The sequence below is a fragment of the Mustela erminea genome, chromosome 5 (genome assembly GCF_009829155.1).
Source record: "Mustela erminea isolate mMusErm1 chromosome 5, mMusErm1.Pri, whole genome shotgun sequence".
NCBI classification, from domain to species: domain Eukaryota; kingdom Metazoa; phylum Chordata; class Mammalia; order Carnivora; family Mustelidae; genus Mustela; species Mustela erminea.
This window is the reverse complement of record NC_045618.1, coordinates 120,543,098-120,563,304: the sequence shown is the minus strand read 5'-3', so window position 1 is coordinate 120,563,304 and position 20,207 is coordinate 120,543,098. Positions and strand designations below refer to the sequence as shown.

The 20,207-nt window shown below is 44.4% G+C and overlaps 1 protein-coding gene across 8 annotated transcripts in view; it reads right to left on the bottom strand.

Moving 5' to 3' along the window:
- KCNK10 (potassium two pore domain channel subfamily K member 10) overlaps window positions 1-20,207 on the bottom strand; it is a 137,790-nt gene that overhangs the window by 55,099 nt on the left and 62,484 nt on the right. For all 8 annotated transcript variants that reach the window (XM_032344752.1, XM_032344753.1, XM_032344751.1 and 5 more), the window contains one exon: window positions 19,627-19,961. In XM_032344752.1, the coding sequence (XP_032200643.1) occupies window positions 19,627-19,961 (335 nt within the window). The remainder of the gene's footprint in view (window positions 1-19,626; window positions 19,962-20,207) is intronic.

Below are 20,207 nucleotides of genomic sequence, written 5' to 3'. Positions count from 1 at the left end.
ATAAATAAATCTTAAAAAAAAAAAAAAAAAAGAAACTGAAATGACCTATAAGGTACTGGTTATATGAACGTGGGTGCAGTCATAACATGAAATACTAAACACACACTTACTAAAACTAGAAAATTACTTTTAGGTAGGAAAAAAAATACTAGGCGATATAGTATGGTGCCATTTATGTAAAATTTGCAGGCACAGGATTTAGGCAATCTGGGCATGGGTTATGCAAAATACATACACATCACTGTGTATATAGAAAGATGTCTAGAAAGATTGTCACCCGAAATGTCATTCCTGGAAGGCAGGATTTCAGTTGCTTTTCATTCTTCCCTTTTCTGTTTTGTTAAAATGTTTTATGCTGAGCTTGTTTCATGGCAGGAGGTGAGAGCCTGGGCTCTTAAATCAAGCCAGCAAGGCTCTGCCTATTATTAACTTCAGAACCATGGACAAGTTATTTTAACCTCTGTAAATGCAAATGTCCTTATTTGCAAACAGGGAATAATAATGCCTTTGTCCACAGAGTTTTGAGGATTCAGTAAGAAGGTCTGTGTAATGCACTCAGCCCAGGGCCCAGCATGGAGATGGGGGTAACAAATAGTGGTTGTGTGTGTGTGTGTGTGTGTGAGCGCAGGCATACACACACACTCCTTTTAAAATAAGTGACTCCTCACTGGCTGCAGGGTTTGGAATTCCATACACCTTAAATGCACATAAATTGACCACACTGAGGATGCAAGCCCATCTCACACTACTAGAAAAGCTCCAACCCAAGGCAGGTCAACTCCATGAGACGTCCCCTTATACCTCTGGACCTTTGCTTATGCCCTCCCACCATAGTACCTGTCCTGTAGAGTCCAGTCTGGCCCCCACTTCTTGCAGGAGGCTCCATGCATGTACCGCAGTCCCCACAGATACCCACTTCCCAGGGCTCATACTCCTGCACCACATATATTTAACTGGCTTTTGATCACAGGCTCCCCAGCTGAAAATCCTTGCCTAGACCCCGCATGTGCAGAATAACGTGCAAAATACATCCGCAGCCCTTCCTGGGCTGGCCTCTGCCAGCCCCTTTCAGGCCCTGGGAGAGGGTAGAAGAACCTTCAAGCAAAGGAGCTGTGGTGAGGAAGTGACAGGTGGGGCCTTCAGAGGGAGGTGACAAACATATGAGCTACTTTTGGAACAAAAAATAGAGCGAGTGTTCCCTGAACAAAGTTGGAATAACCCCATGTGGAGATAACAGGTCACAGTTAAATATTGAAATGCAATTCAATTTATCCTAAATAATACCCACAGAGCTTTGTTCAAACAGGCAGAGAGCTTCTGCCACAAATCAGACTAACTGAAAAAGCCAATCATCATTACCTTTCACCTTCACGAATCTGAGATATTTCAAACTTTCTAGACCAGGTATCAGCAACCTTTTCCTCTTTTTTTTTTTTTTCCCTTTGCCTATTTTTCTTTTCCTTGAGCAATGCTTTAAATATGCAAACACCATTCTGAGCTCATGAGAGTTACAAAAGCAGGCCCCGGGCTAGATCTGGCAGACCCCTAGACATCTGATTGGACAATAGGGAAATAAAAACTCTTTTGTTGAAGTGTATTCTTTCCTGGTCCTAAGAACATGAGATGGTCCACTGGAGGCTGTGTCCCTGGCACCCCAGGATTTAAAATCCAGCCTTGTGGGATGCACACGGCTCTCCTAGCCCATGTTTAACAGATCTAATGGACAACTATCACTTACCCATCAGAGGCTCTGCTCTGCTTTAGAGCAAGACAGATGGCAAAATATCCATCTTCTACTGGTAAATACTTCTGCTGGTAAAATATCCATTTTCACTGTGCTGTGTAAGTGCCATCAGACCAAATCACAGGCCTTAACTAGTGTTTATGTGCTCATTACCTGCTCGGCTGTGCCAGGCCCACCTGCAAGGAAAACCTTGGGGACAGCTCTAGGCACGCTATCGATAACCTAATATTTACAACATCTATGAAGCTGCATAGAGAGTTGGGCTTCAGTCAAGTCTCCTGTGCTGAGAAATGTACCTAAATGTCATAAGCCGCACATAAAAGTACAGATTTGCAGCAGAGACAAGTGGGGATGATTATTTGTTTCATCAAAAAAGCCGGAGGAACATGCCTTTTTAAGTTTCATTTTTTGAATTATGCAATTTATAAATATTTAATGTTTACATATGCAGCCCTCAAGGAAAGCATGTGTTGGTCGGAAGGGAGGGGAAACTACCATGTGTTGAGTTACCGCGTGCAGACAGGTGCTTTAGAAGTCTTATTCCATTTTATCCTTCCTGCAACTTGTGTGTTATCCAATTTTAGCCTTTCTACAACTTGCAAGAAAGTAATATCCCCACATTTGCGATAGGGAACCAGGCTCAGCGAAGTTAAGTAACTTGCCCTAGGCCACACAGCAGAGAAGTGGAGCTAGAATTCAAATCCAGACTTGGCCCAAGTCATAGTTTAGACCTCTCCTCTCGGAGTGGCCTTCCTCTCTCCCCACCTCGGTGCTCATCTCCAGACAGAAATGAGGAGGAAGACCGTGACTGCCCGAGAATTTAGGCAGAAGGACCTCTCAAAGGATCATTTCTAATTAGACCACATGTAAAGGCAGACACCCACCTTCATTTGGCTGCTGCAGCTGGAGAGAGCTTAACTGTTCTCCATTTAAAATAAAATTAAAAAAATAAATAAACATGGGGAACAACTGATGTTATACCCTGAGAGGGAAGAAACAGAGAAAAGAGAGCGAAAGCCCTGAAAAACCAGGAAGACAAGGAAGGAAAGGCGAGAAAGGAATGTCCATGGGTGCGTGGGAGCTCGGGCTCTGCGGCAGCAAAGCTAGCGACATTGAAAGGCCGGTCCACCCGGCATCCAACTTTAACTTTGCTTAGATCTCTGATATCAATCCCTCTCTCACTTTCCCAAATCTACAGCAGAGTGGGCTACACACGCAAATACCTTCAGGAAGTGCTTTTGTGGAAATTAAATATAAAGGCTTTTTCCGGGCACTATGGGACCAAAACAAGGTTTGGAACCCGAAATAAGGAGAAAAAGAAACTCTCCAAACAGTCATCAAGACCTTGGTGAAGCTTTGAACAATCTCCAGTCCTGGGAATAAGGTTTGATTATTCTGTCTGGATTGGGTGGGTCAGAAAGACTCCAGCAAACCACCAGAATTAAAACGAAACGACACACATGAGCTATACACACCAAAAGAGAACCCAGGTTAAACGGTCTAGCACTTGAATTAATGGCATCATTTTTAACTCAGAATATTTCTGATGGGGTTCAGAGTTCCAACTTTATTAATTTTTTAAAGAATTTTCTAATCATTTTAATTGTTTGAACTCAAGTAAAATATTTTAAAATTAAATGCGCTTGCTCTCATGGTTTTTTTCTCTGCGTTCAGGCTGCACAAGTGAAGACAAGCCAGCCCATTAGAAATGTCTGAGCACATAGATAATGAAATGATGCATCGAAGCCGTGTACTACTTCACTTAAAAGATCAGTTATAGGAGAGAGATGTGACCAACAGCAGCATCATGTTGGGCCACAATCTCAGACCCAATGAGCATCACGTGTACACTTAGAAGCTCAACCAGTACCAAGTTCAGAGAGCTCTTATGAGGACCCAAAAAGAAATTATACTCAATATGATGTGAGAGCGTCAGGCATAGGGTACTCTGGATAAGAGGGCATTACTTTAAAATTTAATTCCACTCACTCTTTAATTTCCTTTTTAGCCTCTGAGTTGGAATTTCCAGCACCCACCCAACTACCCAGTAAACAGCTCATGAGTGAATGTTCAGATCATTAATAAGTGAATGAACAAACTAGAGTAATAAATTTAGGCCATGCAATTTACTTCTTTGTAAAAGCAGAGAAACGTAATAAGAAAGTAGATGCACAAAAGAAATATAATGATTGTTCAAAAAAAGAAGAAGAAGAAGAAGGTGGGAAGCTAACATGAATGGGGCAAGAACTAAAAGACTAGAGTGGTGGCTGCTAGAGTGGGGCTGGGTGGTGGGTGAAATGGATGATATTGGTCAAAGGGGACAAACTTTCCCTTATAAGATGAGTAAGTTCTGAAGACCCAATATACAGCATTGTGATCACAGCTAGTGATACTGCATTATACCCTTGAAAGTTGCTAAGAGAGCAGATCTTAAGTATTCTCACCACAAAAAAAAAAAAAATGGTAATTATGTAACATGATGAAACTATAATGTAATTCCATGGTAGTAATCACCTTGCAGTATTCAAAGGTAGCAAACCACCATACTGTATACCTTAAGCTAACACATTATATATCAATCATAGCTCAATAAAACTGGAGAACAACTCCCTCATCCTCCCACCACCACCCCCAGGCGTTAAGACCACCCAAAAGGTATAAAAAGAAACTGCAGCCCCTCTGAAAGTGAGGTGGGTCTGAGGCTGATGGAAGAGAGGAGGCAAAGGTATCCCTCGGAGTCACCCCCCCACACCGGGTACCCCCACCAACTCCCTCCTCCGACCCCGGTGCTGTAATCCCATTAGACAATGCCAGGCCATCCAAATCACTGTTGCAGATGGCGCAAGATACCCTCATGAGTGTTAGCACTACAGTGGGATGAATGATGACCCACGGGGGACCACTAACTGTCTGTGGCTTTTCTCCGATGATCTGTGTACTCGGTGAGATAATCTGTTTTTCTGTTGCCTTATGTGGCACCAGAAAGAAAAGCAAAAAAGGGTGCAACAAGCATCACTCTTCGTGTCTGAGACTGGCTGATGGATACGGCCGATCGGTGTCATATGCCTGCACACCAGTAGCCGGAGTGATCGTCTGACCCACAGTCCAACCCGAGACACTTGCCCAGTAAAGAAGGGTTCTGTGAAGGGCCATGCTGGAACCACAAGACAGGGCGAGCTCAGGACATAGGGTCATTTTACTAATAGCTTATACCAAAAGGACAAAAGGACAAAAGGAAAGGACCTCATATGAGAACCGAAAGCTGGTTCTGTGCCTACCACATTCTTAGTCCCGAGAGGGCACAGTCGGCAAAGGGGTCTATGAAGTAGATATTTAGCCAGAGGTCAAGGCAGGATGAGGGAGTGGGTACAAAAAGTGACTTCATAAATGTATTAAAAGAGCACACTTTCCGCCATTAATGGACAGAAGGCAAGCCACAAACCCGGTGAGACAGAGAAAGGCAATTGGCAGAACACATTCATTACCACTCGGAAATGCCCCTAATGATTCAAAACCCCTGTAACAGGACAGGACATCTTTCCACCTCCTTCCGCATCCGTGGCAGAAGGGCCTCAGGTAAGAACTGGAAGTAAGATATTAATTTATTCACCATGGTTTCTTTTTATTTCTCTTGCTCCAGAAGCATTTCTCACATAAATATTTCACAGCAGAGGGAGCAAATATTCTGCTGTTAGGAGAGGGGCAAGTTTATGTCCAAGTGTGAGACGACATCACAATATTTCCAACAGTTGGAGGGCATCCGAGAGGAAATCTGAAGCCACCCCCCAGCAAGGAACGTCTGTGGCAGATTGCAAGAGGTCTTCGCCTCGGTCCAGAGGTGGAGAGGACGGCCCCCATCAACACTTACTCTTGCAACAGAGAGAGTCTGCGGTAAAGTGGGAAATGTTCAGCCTGAGAACGTTACTCAGCTTCTTTGAGTCTCCGTTTCTTCATCTATAACATGAGGAAAACCTTCCCTGCAGGGTTGTTGTCAGGATTTTTTTTTCAGTGGAAATAAACCTTTGAGCTGTGTGCCTTGTCATTTCGTATATAATAATATTAATAATAACAGGAATCCTTTCTGAGCACTTACAGTGCACAGAAGAACTCGGTTAACCCTCATGATGACGCTGTGAGACAGACATCACTACCACCCACTGGGATTGAGACTAGTCAATTCCCCTGACCACGGTCCCATAACTCATGCATGGCACAGCCAGCAAGCAAATGCTATTAGAATTGTCAACAGGAAGATCGTCTTCCTAAATGCTGGAAAGAAAGACAGCCTCTCTCCATCCTCAGTGTTCTCACTTCTCCCCATCCCAGACCATCACAGCCCAGCTCCCTGCCTTGCAGAGAGCAAGTGGGCTCCCACCCAGGCTGGGCCCCCTACAGCCATACCCTCTCTGCATCTCCCACAAAGAAGTGTTCGCAGAAACCAGGCCAGACCATAAAAATAAAAAGCAAGAGGCACCTTCCGTGCCTTGGTGAATATTATGACAGTGTGTATTTTCCTGCTATCCTAACTGTATCCAGTTATATGTGCAAGTATTAGCCCTTCCTGGGGTACCTGACAGCAGGCTTTCATCAAAATGTTATAGCCTGGTTTTAAATCTAAAGTGAAGGCACCTGTAGAACAGACAAGACAAGTAGAGAATCTGTTTAGAGAATAAAAGAACATAACCCAAGGTAGGCTAGACTGCACTTCCAGAACCTATGATCTTAGACAAGTGACTTTCCTTGCTACCACCAGTTAATTTCTGGTGGGGGTAAATGGGCTAAAACTCAATTCACTGGGTGCCTGGGTGGCTAAGTCAATGGAGTCAGCGACTCTTGATGTCAGCTGAGGTCATGATCTCAGGGTCTTGAGATCAAGGCCCGCATCAGGCTCCATGCTCCTTGGGGAGTCTGCTTCAGGGAGTCTGCTTCAGGTTCTCTCTCCCTCTGCCCTTCCCCTCCCATCCCTGACCCCCACTGGTGTGCTCGAGGGTGCTCTCTCTCTCAAGTAAATAAATAAGTAATCATTTAAAAAAGATTTGGTCTTAAAAAAAAATTATTAGCACCTGGGTATACACTAATGACTAATCTATCTAAATATTGTCACGTGGGATCAAGTCATACTTGGGGGAGCTCTTTTACTTTCCAAGTTGTGTCTCACAATATAGAATTAATTTTCTCTCTCTCTCTGACTACATAAGGGAAAGTTTAAACCATGAGGAAAGCATCAAGCCCATAAGGAACTGGGGTATCATATTTGCTCTGATGAGAACAATAAACTTTCTGATTAACTGTCACTCTTTCATCTCCATTTGGACTCATCCTCTACGGATTCAGGAACAAATTTGCCAAAAGTTGCTGAAAAGTCACCCTGGTGCTAGGGTCCTTGATGTACACTCCTCATAATCCCAAATTAATACTTCATTTCCTGTGCCCCCTCAAAGATTGTGTCAGCCCCTCTAATCTCCAATGAGTGCACTCTGATCTGGGGGCAGAAGGAAGCAGAGACAATCCCAGAGACTTTGAAGAGAGCTCTAGAATACTCATAAAAATAATCCTAATAGCCAGCATTTGCAATGTGCCTTCCTCTCTTACTCAACCCTCCACAAAAACCCACTGTCAAGTGTCACATTACTACTCCCGTTTTATAAACGAGATAACAGAAAACAGAAGTAGCTTATCCACAGTTGTAGAAGTTAGTAAGCGGCAGAGCTGGGACTAGTTGAATGTACACCCCTCCAACCCCGCCCCAGACAGGGTCTCTCCCTCAGACAGCTCTCTGTCTAGCATGCAAACATTGTGCTAAAGCTCATCCATTACAGCCCCCTCTTCCCCCATGAAATAGGACAATAGAGAGAAGTAAGAATTTGTGGTCTGGCCCTCATTTTTCAAAGAATAAAAGGTTAAGTCCTCACTCCATAAAGTTAATCTACATTGTCAAGCTCTCCATCACTTCTGTCCACAGAAAAGGAAAAGAATTTTCCTCATTCTCGAAAGAGACTAAGATCTTACTTTTAACCACAGAACCAAAGGATAACCATAACCGTAACTCTGGTTTCAACAGAATATGTTGACCCAGCCTCAACACTGTATGTGAGGACACAAAGCCACGTCCCTCTAGAGCACAACCAACAGCTAACCATTACTCTGCAGTGAATGATGGTCCTTTTGGAGGTCCCACAGGTTGAGTCTGAGATTCCTGCTCTGTGAATAAGGCCCTGGATGTTTGCTTCTGTTCTAGCACCAGCCATAATGGACTCCAACCAACTCCTCAAGCCAAGTCAGTCAGTCTCCTTGTTCATAAGTAGAGCGTTGTGGTTAAAAAGCACAGACTCTGGGGCAAGACTCTTCATCTCCAGATGCCAGTTCTACCTCTCAGTTGAGCTTGGGAAAGTTATTTAACATCTCCCTTCAGTTTCTTACCCCTACTTCGAAGCACCACTGTAAACATTAAATGATAAAATATTTAAGTGCCTGGCCAGAGCAAACACCATGCAAATGCTAGCTAGTGACCAAATTAATACAAGACTGGAAGATTCTGGAGGATAGGGGAAGACATCTTGCTTCCTTTGTTATTGTTTTCTAATCACTAGCACCAAGCACAGCACCTGGTACGTGACAGGAATTCAGTTAATATTAATAAATTTATTAAATTCAATTAATATCTAAATGAATAAATTTGGCTGTAATTAATGAAAATAATTATATGAGCCACACACTGTCAAAATCTCATTAAGTAAGATTTCCGCTTCACTTTAAATGAGAATCAAATACATGCGCACTTGTATAGAAATGTGGACACCATACACTCATTTCTGGGTTTTTGTTTTATTTTCATGGGAGTTTTTTTGGGGTGCGGAACACAATCCTCATTTGCAAATTCATTTCTCCAATGGCATGCCAATTGCCATTAGCTCTTTAATTTCTGGCTTAAAAGCTTTAGAACTTCACTGGACAGTGATGGAATCACAGCCTCAAGGATAAGAACAATAATAGTAATGAAGAGGAGGCCTGTAGAGACAGGTCGGGAACTGCAGGCCCAATCTTGCATGCACCGAACAATCTTCCACATGACCACTTCACTGGAGAAAGGGCAGCGCCTCTGACTTCAGGGCACCAGCCGGGAGGGGTCACTTCTCTTCATCGCAGCTGTGTCCTTGGGCACAAAGGACTCAACCCTGCACTCAACAGATGTCACCTGCTGCCTCAGCTGTGGCCTGAACTTCTTGCACAAAAGGCTGCTTGGAAGAAGGGATGCCCCAGGGTGGGGAAGAAGGCTTAACTGGCTCAGCATGCTGACTCCCAGTAAGGATGGCCACAGACTGCTGAATCGGGGCTCAGGTGCTGTGCTTCCCTTAAACCACTGCATTCCTGGGGCGCCTGGGTGGCTCAGTCGGTTAAGCGTGTGCCTTTTGCTCAGGTCATGATCGCTGGGTCCTGGGACCCAGCCCCACATCCGGCTCCTTGCTCGGCTAGAAGCCTGCTCTTCTCCCTCTGCCTCTGCCTGTCACTCTGCTACTTGTGACACCTCTCTCTCTCTGTGTCAAATAAATTTAAAAAACCTTTTTAAAAAATCATTGCATCCCTAAATATGTAAAGCTTTGGAGGTTAGGGACACCACGGGAATCTGCTCATGTAGAAAAAAGGCAGAAAGATGATTTGAGAGAAGTACCTTGGCAACCAGACTAAAAAGAAAGGACTTCTATTGCCCAGAAACAAAATAATTTTCTGCTTTGCTTCTGCAAAGATTCTGAATAAAGGACTCTTGGTCTCCAAAACAGATGTAAAAAGCTCTATTCATTCATTCCTCAAACATCAATCATCTTCTATGGGCTGGCTGCTGTGCCAGGCATGAGACACAGACTCAACCTGGAAGACCTCACAGTTGTGGGAAGGAGACAGATGAGAAAAACGATGTTCCCTCTACAGGTCTATCAAGGGCCGAGGCACACGTGAGTGCTGGGTGCTGCAGGGCCAAGCAGGGTACCGCCCATCATGGAGGGTACACAAAGGCTTCCCCTAGCACTGGAGTTTAGGCACCTCTAAAGGTAAATCAGTTCCAAAATCAAGAGCCCCAGACTCAGCAGAGTCCCATCATTGGCATTCCATAAATGTGTAGTTATTAAATGAATGAACGGTTTAAAATCAGCTCCTGACAACCACTGCTAACCTCTGGGTTTATGTAAGGGACCAAAATGGCCTGTACGGATGGATCAGATCACGCCACTCTGCTACCTGAAATAGCCATGAATCCCTACATGGTGCTAACCCCCAGGCTAATCTCTATCAAGTTCCCTTTGCTAACTCACCTCCAGCCATATATGCTCCTCTTCTCTCAAGTCCTCAGACATCCTGGGCCTCTTCCCACCACGGGGTCTTGGCACTCAGCTCCCCCGCCTAGAATCCCCATCCCCCTGTCTCAGTTCTCCTGCTCGTGTGCCCCACGGCCCCTTATCCTCTGCAGTGTTCACCTCAGTTTTATTTATACTGATTCATGTGATTACATGCACAAGGTTTGTCTCCCTTACTACCTATCAGTAGGGTAAGCATAAAATTTATCTTTTAAACCAGGACATTTTTGAGAGAGAAAGGGATGTTACTAATAAGTACTCCAGAACCATGAAAACTGGGATGATTGGTCATCCTAGCTAGAAGCTCCAGGGACTATATGTCCCCCCCTTTTATTCACAATTGTGTCCCCAGGACTTAGCACTGAAGTTGGCACATAGCAGGAAATCAGTAAATTCGTTGAATTAATGAATGAGTGAGTGAATGAGGGAGTAATTGATTAAGGGATTTGGGGCTTGGCAGAAGAAGGGAATGGTAGATGTCACAGCCTTGGGGAATGTTCATGGCTCATGCAGATTAACCAACATCATCTCCTCCTGGAGAGAAGACTTTGAGAACTCCTGATCTGTGGTCCTCCCATATCTGCAGAATAGCAGCTTGGGTCATCAAGACAGCATTCAATGTCCACATCCAGGACACAATACAGTAGCCAGTCCTCTTGTATCTTAAATGCATCTTGTATCTTAAATGCTGCTTGTATCTTAAATGAAATTATGTCCCACCAAAGCATGGTGGGGTCAGGCCCAAGGAGCAGAGCCAGGAAAATGTGTCAGTATACCAGAGGACTGATCAAGTATCTAAGACTCTAATCACTTTCTAGCAAAGGATCCAAATTCCCAAGAGATCATAAAAGGAAAACCAATGGCAAAGGTCCTGTTGATCAACATAAAAAGACATGAACCCGTCAAGGAAGGGGAGCTATATAGTAGGATGAGAAGGGACACCCACACCCAAAGGTTCATACTTCCAGGATATTCCAGACCTAGCCCATGCCAGCAGATGAAAGCTTCAGGTTTTCTTCAGATAAAGAGACTACCATGAAGAGAAAGTGCCCATTTTTGAGGTCAAGAGGGTTCTGTGAAGTTATGAAACTTGCCAAAGCAAGGTCTGAATGAAGTACACCAGGAAAAAAGTCAACTTTCCAGAGAGTGAGGTAGCCTGCTCATGCTAGGGGGCCTACACCAGCTGCCCCCAGGGGTGGCCTCCGGTGAGGGAGGAGTCCTTGTTGCCTGCACTACAATGGAAATGCCCATGTCCTCCCTGGTGAGCACCTCCCCCAACACTACACCCACTCCCATGAATCACCCCTCCCTTCCACATGGCTATTACCTGGAGAAAAGATAGTCGTGTGACCCCATGAGCTACACTGGAGACATTCAGAGCCTTACAACATTTAAGCATTCACAGCTTGAAAAACAACTCTTACTTAACATCATCCACCCAGACTGGGGCATGGGTCCCTCCCCCCATGAGTCAAGGAGGCCACCTCATGATTTTACGCTTTGAGGATCACAGAAGATGAATGTGTTACTGCTTTCTCCAAGACTAGCCATGGCAGAAGTTTCTAAGACAATTGTATTGGGGGCAGGAAGTAAGCATTTGAGGCAAGTCAGAGCAGTGAGGATCAAGAGGTTCTTGGAATTGGGTGGCCATTAAATCAAGTTCAAGGAAATAAAGTCTCGTGAATGTCAGCTAGATGCCAGGCTGTAGTGTTCTGTGTGGGTTTCGTCCTTCCCTCCTCCTCCTGTTCTGAATGAGAAGGACTGTCCCACCCTTTCCTAGGAGGAGAAGTCTTAGGTTCAGTGGGGTCAGGGACCAAGTCTACCTAACTTTCATACCCATGCTCCTTCCTCTCCTGGACACCCCCTTCTTGAAAATCCAGTGGTCCACATAAACCTGCTACAGTACCAAGTAAGACAGCCCACGCCTCCTTAAAAATCTCTCCTTCTCCCTACAGTCTTTTCCTTGGAGTAAAAGCTTTCAGAAAAGGCCCAGATGTACTATAGGGGATACATTCCATTAGCACAAGTAAGAAGAATAGCACAATGTTTAGACCTATGGGCCCCGGAGTCAGGTGTCCCAAGGCTCAAATCCCCATTCAACCATGTACTGACTGTTACTTACTTTGGGCAAGCTACTTCTTGGAATTAATTTTCTCATCCATAAAATGGCATGGTGGCGATGGAACCTACCTGTCGGCTCACTGCGAGGGTTAAATGAGGTCAGACGCGGAGGCACTGAGAACAGTGTCTAGGGGAAAGTGAATGACCAAAAAGCAGGAGCCGTTTTTCATGACTAGGACAGCTCTGCAGGAAATCACTCTGTTACAGTCATCTGCAGACTCCCTCGGGTCGCCTCGGGGGCAAGAGTTCAGAAATGGATGGCTGTTCTGTGTCCGCTCTGGGTGGAACAGCTGAGCCCCAGCTCTGGTTAAGTGGCTTGCTCCAGGGCATCAAACTAGAAGATCCACAAACCTCAGTCGGGGATAAACTCAGTCAGGCCCTCAGTCAGAGGACACAGGCCCTTTCACTCATTTACACCTTAGAATGCTGGCCATTCTGTCGTTCTGCTGACCTGCACTTTGGGGGCTGCCTGAGTCTTCTGGGCCCCTGAGGTTCTCCGGAGTGTTTCCCAAACCACATGAGGAACAATGTGGGCAGGAGGCTGGGGCAGGGGGCTGGCGCAGACAGCAATCAGCGGAGCTGGCATCAGTTTCCATTTAATATATATGAGGCTCAGCATTCCCACCAAAGCTTGGGATAAAGATGCTGATCTAGGTAGCCATGGTAAGCCCTCTAAATGGGATAGGAAACTGCTATGTTGCCTCAAGCCACAAAGACACAGTCCCATTGGTGTTAGCAGCCCAGGCCTGCACTTGCCAAGAAACTTCTATAAAGGTGACTTTACACTTTAACAGTAGAAGCAAATTGAGAAAATTTGTTAATTAGAAAATTAAGATTGAAGCCCCAAAGGGCATTTAGGACCTTTCTTCTCTGTCCCCTTAACAGGCCCCCAGGACAGATATACCTTAGGGGCTTTCTGGTTTCTTTTTTTCTTTCTTCCCTAACAAATAAATAATAGCAATCACAACAGTAAAAGTAACTGAACTTTTTGCCCACAATTCAGACCACCCTAACAGGTGGACAGGAATACCACCATCTCCAGTCGACAGATGGGAAGCTGAGGCCTGGGGTGAATATTCCCCAAGTCACCCAGCTGGGAAGTAGGAATGAGATTTAACACAAGAGGGGAAAGTGCTGAGCTTGGGTGCTCATTGCCAGCTACATTGCCCACAGGGCTCTGCTTGAACAAGGAGAGGTGCGGAGCCCTGAGCTCTCCAGAAATCTCTGCTGAGTGGGAATAAGTCATTTGCAAGTTTTCTTTTTCTGACTCTCTTCCATGTGGCCCCTTCTCTGTGTCTCAGCCTCTCTCACCGATGTTCTAATATTCTTCTAACGGGTCTTCCTTCCTTCAGTGTCTTCTTCCGCTAACCCAAAGTCCCCACTGCTAAAAAAGAATTCTTATTCCAAAAAATAATTTTCATCATGTCACTGCCTTTCTTAAACTTTTCAGTGACTTCCCACTTCCCAGGGCATAAAGCCCAACTCCTTGGCAAGGCTCTGAGGGCAGCTCCCAAATCCAGCCCGACTCGCCTCTCCAGCCTCCATCTACCACCTCTCCCCGCTGCTGGGACCTGAGAGCTCCCCACAGCTCTAGCCACACTGACCATCTGAAGCTATCTCAATGGGCCACACACACCCCTGGGATGCCTTTTACCCAGAGCCGGCAGAATGAACCTCCTCCCATAGACCATGTTTCTGTTTGAATATGTGGTGGTTAAAAGCCTAGGATCTTTAAAAGCCTGGTCAGATTGCCCAGGAATAAATCCTAGAACTTCTGCTTACTAAATGGGCGGCACTGAGCATGTGACTTTGCTGCCTGCTGTCTCGATTTCCTCATCTGTAAATGGGCACAAAAGACCATCATTCTAGAATAATTGTAAGGACTAAAAGAGATAAATAGTCACAGAAACCTCCCTAAAGAACCTAGATGTCCATCAACAGATGAATGGATAAAGAAGATGTGGTATATATACACAATGGAATACTATGCAGCCATCAAAAGAAATGAAATCTTGCCATTTGCGACGATGTGGATGGAACTAGAGGGTATCATGCTTAGCGAAATAAATCAATCGGAGAAAGACAACTATCATATGATCTCTCTGATAGGAGGAAGTGGAGATGCAACATGGGGGGTTAAGGGGGTAGGAGAAGAATAAATAAAACAAGATGGGATTGGGAGGGAGACAAACCATAAGTGACTCTTAATCTCACAAAACAAACTGAGGGTTGCTGAGGGGAGGGGGTTGCAAGAAGGGGGGTGGGGTTATGGACATTGGGGAGGGTATGTGCTATGGTGAGTGCTGTGAAGTGTGTAAACCTGGTGATTCACAGACCTGTACCCCTGGGGATAAAAATATATTATATGTTTATAAAAAATAAAATAAATAAATACATTTTAAAAAAATAAATATATGTAATTTATTGATTGTCAATTATAGCTCAATAAAAGTATAAATAATTACTATGAGAATCAGAAAGAATGAAATACAGTTGTTATTAAAATTAAATTATATATGTTTGTAATTAAGTGAATCATACTGGGAAAAAAGTAATAAATGAGCATAATCACTTTAAAAAAAAAGAAGAAGAAACCTCCCTGACCTCCATTTGCCTTGCTGGGGCCCGCATTTTTTATGTACTTCAAATAGCTCCACTCTGGTCATCATCAAAAAGACAAGAGGCAACCACTGCGGTGGGGATATGGAGAAGAGAGAAGACTTGTGTCCTGCTGGTGGGAATGCAAACTGGTACAGCCACTGAGGAAAACGGTATGGAAGAGCCTTAAAAAGTTAAAAATAGAATGGCCATATGAGCCAGCAATTCCACTTCTGGGAATATGTCCAAAAAAATCAAAAACACTAACTTGAAAAAATATACACACCCTCACGCTCGTAGTAGCATTATTTACAATAGAAAAGACCCAGAAACAACCCAAGTGCCCATCAACAGAGGGGTGGGTAGAGAAACTGTAGTACATAGACACAGTGGAGTATGAACGGACCGTGATGGCATGAGGCTAAGTAAAATAAGACAAAGACAAACACTTTAGGATCTCCCTTGTATGTGGAAATCTAAAAAATAAAATAAAATAATTTTCAAAAAAAACCACAAGAAACAAACAAGCAAAAAACAAACAAACAAGCAAACAACAACAACAACAAAACTCATAGAAAAAGAGATCAAAAGCCAAAAGTGGAAGTAGGGGGAATCAGAAGAAGGTGGTCAAAAGGCACCAGCTTCGGGTTGTAAGACACATAAGTCCTAGGGATGTAAAACACAGCCTGATGACTATAGCTAACACCGCTATGTGATACACAGTTAAAGTGTTAAGAGAGTCAGTCTTGAGGGTTCTCACCACAAGGAGAAATGTTGGCTTTTTTTTTTTTTGCTTTTTGTTTTTGTTCTTTATTGTATCTATACTCGGTGATGGATGCCAAGCAAACAGCGGTATTCATTTCACAGTATATGTTCAAACCTTTCTTCTGTACACCTTAAGCCTTTACAGTGATGTATGTCAATTATACCACCATAACACTGGGGGGAAGCTCCATTGCAGTAAATTCCCACTGTTGGTTTATGCGCCTCTTCTCTCTGAGTTTCTTACCTCAGCACTGTTGACTTTTGACTGGCTTAATTGCTTGCTCTGCCGGAGGCTGTCCCACGCACTGAGGACGTTCAGCAGCCTCCCTGGTCTCTACTCACCACATCCCTTTAGCAACCCCTCCGGTCACGACAACCAAAAATGTCTCCAGATGTTGTCAGATGCCCCCTGGGGGCCAAAACCCCTCGAACAGGGGACATAAGGAACTGTTGAATGGCTATATTGCACACCTGAACTGATAAAACACTGCATGTTAAGTAACTGGGATTTAAATAAACAGTTAAAAAGAAAAAAAAAAAAAAAAAAATAACCACTGCCTGAAACTCAGCTCCCAGAACAATACTAAAAGCAGCTGCAGCAGAAAGAACAATCTTTTTTTTTTTTTTTTTTAGCTCTCACCACCTACCAAACATTGTTCAAAGCCCTTCTCACGAATTACAGAATTTAATCCTCTCAACACCCCAAGGATGAGGGATTTTAGGCACGTTTTATTGATAATGAAGTTGGATCACAGAGAGGTTAGTAACTTGTTCATGGTGTGTTTTTATTCTCTTTTCTATCCCCAGCACCTCGCATGTGAGCTGTTAACACAGGAACACAACAGGAACTTCCAGAATGTATGTACGAATTCCTCAATGAGATAGTTCCCTCCATAAGAGCAATCAGGTTCAGGACGTTGACCCATCAGTCTCCTCCAGAGTCCCATGGCACCCCACACCAATGTTTTGTTTTTTGGGTTTTTTTTTTAATTTTTATTTATTTATTTGACAGACAGACATCACAAGTAGGCAGAGAGGCAGGCAGAGAGAGAGGAAGGGAAGCAGACTCCCCACTGAGCGGAAAGCCTGATGCGGGGCTCGATCCCAGGACCCTGAGATCATGAACTGAGCCGAAGGCAGAGGCTTTAACCCACTGAGCCACCCAGGTGCCCCACACCAGTGGTTTAATTCTTTTGGAAGACCATTCCCCCAGCTATGGCCATTTTCAGCTACGGCATTTCATGGGAGTTAAGCGGTTCTGGGTACTCTGTTTTTGTTATTAATAACATGAATTACACCTTCTAGCTTACCTTATGAGGAGTTCACTCAATCCAGCCAAGGATCCTGACATTACCAGATAAATACCATCAATATCATTTTTTTTACCTGTCAGTCACTCCTTCCAGACTTCGGTGAAGTACAATAATACTATGTTTCCAGCTTGGAACATAACATTCTGAAAACCCTTCCAAGAAGTGTCTTGTAAGCACTATACACAATGCTGCTCAGACACAGAAAGTGAGAGAATGCTCCCCCTTGTCCATAAGTGTGGACATTTTCATCCTAGGAAGGAATCAGTGAACTGAAAGGCAAACCATGATCAACTTGTTCTTGATTAACACAGACTCAGCATTTAAATCTGCTTAACCTGTGTTATGAAAAAGACTGTAAATAAACCCACGGATAAACCCTTACATCACAGTGGCAGGAGATCTTAAAGTATCCCAAGCCCAAGGCTCACACTCAGTGGGTGTGGGGAGAAGACAGAGAGAGATGCCTTCTGTTAGGAAGCAGGGAACTCCAATGCTTCTTGACTCTGTTAAAATTCTGGCAAGCGTTAAACACAAAGCAAATGTTTAAGAGAGAGCTGATTTTACGATAAAGCAAGACCACTTGAAGACCTTATAGACTCATCGTGGGAGGAAGGGCAAGGTCAAACAGACCTCACTTTGAATCCCAGCTCAGCCACATTGGGGGTTGGGAAGTTACTCTGCTATTTTAGAATCGCCTTCCTGACCTATAAAATGGGTGTAATAGTGCCAACTTAGAGGGTAGCTGGAATGATTAAATGAGATAATGAGTGTAAGGTATCTGGCTTGTAGCACGTGTCTAATACAGGGTAGCTTTTTTTAATTATTACAGAAATGATCTTAAAGATGCATGTGTGTTCACATGCATACACACACTCATACACAAACACACCCTCATTTCCCAGAGCAACTTTTGAGACCAAAGCAGGGGACAAGTTTTAATGGCAGCACTAGAATTAGAATCTCTACATGCTCCCTTCCTGTCCCTTCTGGCCTCTGAGTTCTTTCATGAAGGAGAGAGCCAAAGAATGGAAATACATAAATAAATAAGCCAGTGCATGAGTAATCTCAGATATCTCATGGTATCACCAATGTTATACATTTAGTTTGATATCTCAATCCAAAGTGATTTCTCTGTCGGGCAATAATTAGATACAAAGCAATGCATAGGCTACACATAGATATAAAGATAATATGACATAATCTTTTCCTCAAGATCTCACTGTTTAAGAAAGGAAAAATCCAAGCATGAATCTAGATTCAATTTGGAACACTTTTTAGGTTATTTTATGTATTGCAACTAAATAGAAAGGATCTCACTGCATATCACAGCAACATGTATAACTCCATTCTTATTTAAAAGTATTCCAGAATTGTTTCCCTCATTTTCTATGACATTCTTAAATCTGATACAGATTGGTACAATACCCATCATCACAAATTTGATACCATTTTCTCATGAAAAGAGGGAGAAAAAGACAAAAAGCTCTCTAAGAAAGAATAATATGAAATACTGCCCTTTGATTTTTGCATTTAAAATTTTCTTTTTAGTCAAAATTATAGGATCATAGATATGAAATCATATTTATTCCCGGGGGTGGGGAAATGTATATTTCTAATTATTTATAAGAGTCAAGCCAGATTATCAAAATTTCTTTAAAGGAATAAAATTGCTATGAAATTTCCAGATCATAAGGACCTCCAAAATTCCCATACCCTATCAATGTACTTTGAAATAATTATACAAATAACCAGGTCAGTCTTGCAATCCTGCAATATCCTGGATTGTAGTAGCCATTAGAATTTAATGCACATAGCCCCAGACCGGAAGGAGTCACAGGAGCCTTCTTTCTCATCCTTCTTTCTCATCTTCCATCTACTGAACAATGAAGCCGCCCAACTGGGCTCCCAACCACTCCCCTTCCTCCCTCTGGGACGAGGCTCTCTGCCCTTCCCAGGCTTCTGGAGCCTCCTGTTTTATCTGCTCCCATCACACCACCCAAGATGACTCTGTCTCCCATGACCCTCCCAAACACCCCACCCCCACTTTCATTGCCCTGCTTCTCTAGATGGTAGCCCAAAGGTCTCTGCCTCTATCTGTTTATGGATATTTTTTCTTAATATCCAAGGTCTGCGAGGACCTCAGTCAGTGCCTGATGCAATATGTTCAAACCAGCAATCCTGATTATTACTACTACTGCTATTTTTGTTATTTCGTCCCCATAAACCCACCCAAACGACTCTGCTGAGTATCAACAGCCTCCCATCCCCACCCCCACGATCTCGGTGGGGGTGGGGGGAGCACACGTTAATACATCCCTGCTTGTTTAAAATTCCTTCTTTGGCTTCTAAAGCACTCTCTTAGCCCAGCATCCTACACCAACTTCCAAACCAGGAAGCTAATCAGCACACAGAGGTGGCCTTGGATTTGAAAATCCAAAGCCCTTTTGCCCACTGCTGCCTCCAGCCACCTCATCCAAAAGCAGGTGATGCAAAACCCAGCCTGCTCCTAACATCCCCACATGGAGGCTGCTGCACACCTGGCCTCCTTCCCCCACAGAATTGCATGTCTCACTCTCTGGCTCCTTTGAGGTCCCAGCTCAAATGTCACCTCCCCAGAGAGACCCTCCCTAATCCACCGCCACCATCAGAAGCATCTCAACCAGAAGCAAACTCAGTGAGCTCGAAGGACAAAACCACAGCTGTCCCTTCAGTTGCGGCTGCCTCGCTCCCCACTCACCTGGATCAGCGTCTCCAGCTCCTGGGGGCTCACGCAGATATGATCCCGCAGGAATTCCGCCTTCTCCAAGGCAATGGTGTTCTTCTGGCTGCTCTCGAAGGGCTGCTCCAAGGCCCGGAAGACCAGACCGCCGGTGACAAGGTAGACCACCACAACCACGAAGATCGCGACGACGGTTTTCCACTTCATGACGGTCTGCAGGCCCCCCTGGGAGGCGCCTTCCATCCTGGCTACCACCGTGGCTCGGGAGGAGATGGAGAGGCGTGGGGTGGCGTAGGGCCCGTTAGTGGCACCCTTGGGCTGGCCCACGGGGGGCGCTGCTGCCGGAACGGCCACTGAGAAACAGGGCAGGGGACAGAAGAAGAGAGAGTTTGTTGATAAATACAAGACACGCGACTTGTCAGAAACAAAGCACAGATGTCTTTCTCAAGCCAGCTTTCAAATGGGAGATTGAAAACCTGGTTCACCAGGCTGGGCAGTGAGGGAATCTGATCAGCGGTGAGGTGCCTGTTTGAGTTCGTGGAAAAGGAGCCCCAGGAGTTCGGGGGTTTCAAAAAAGGAGTAGTAACTGAGTTCAACAT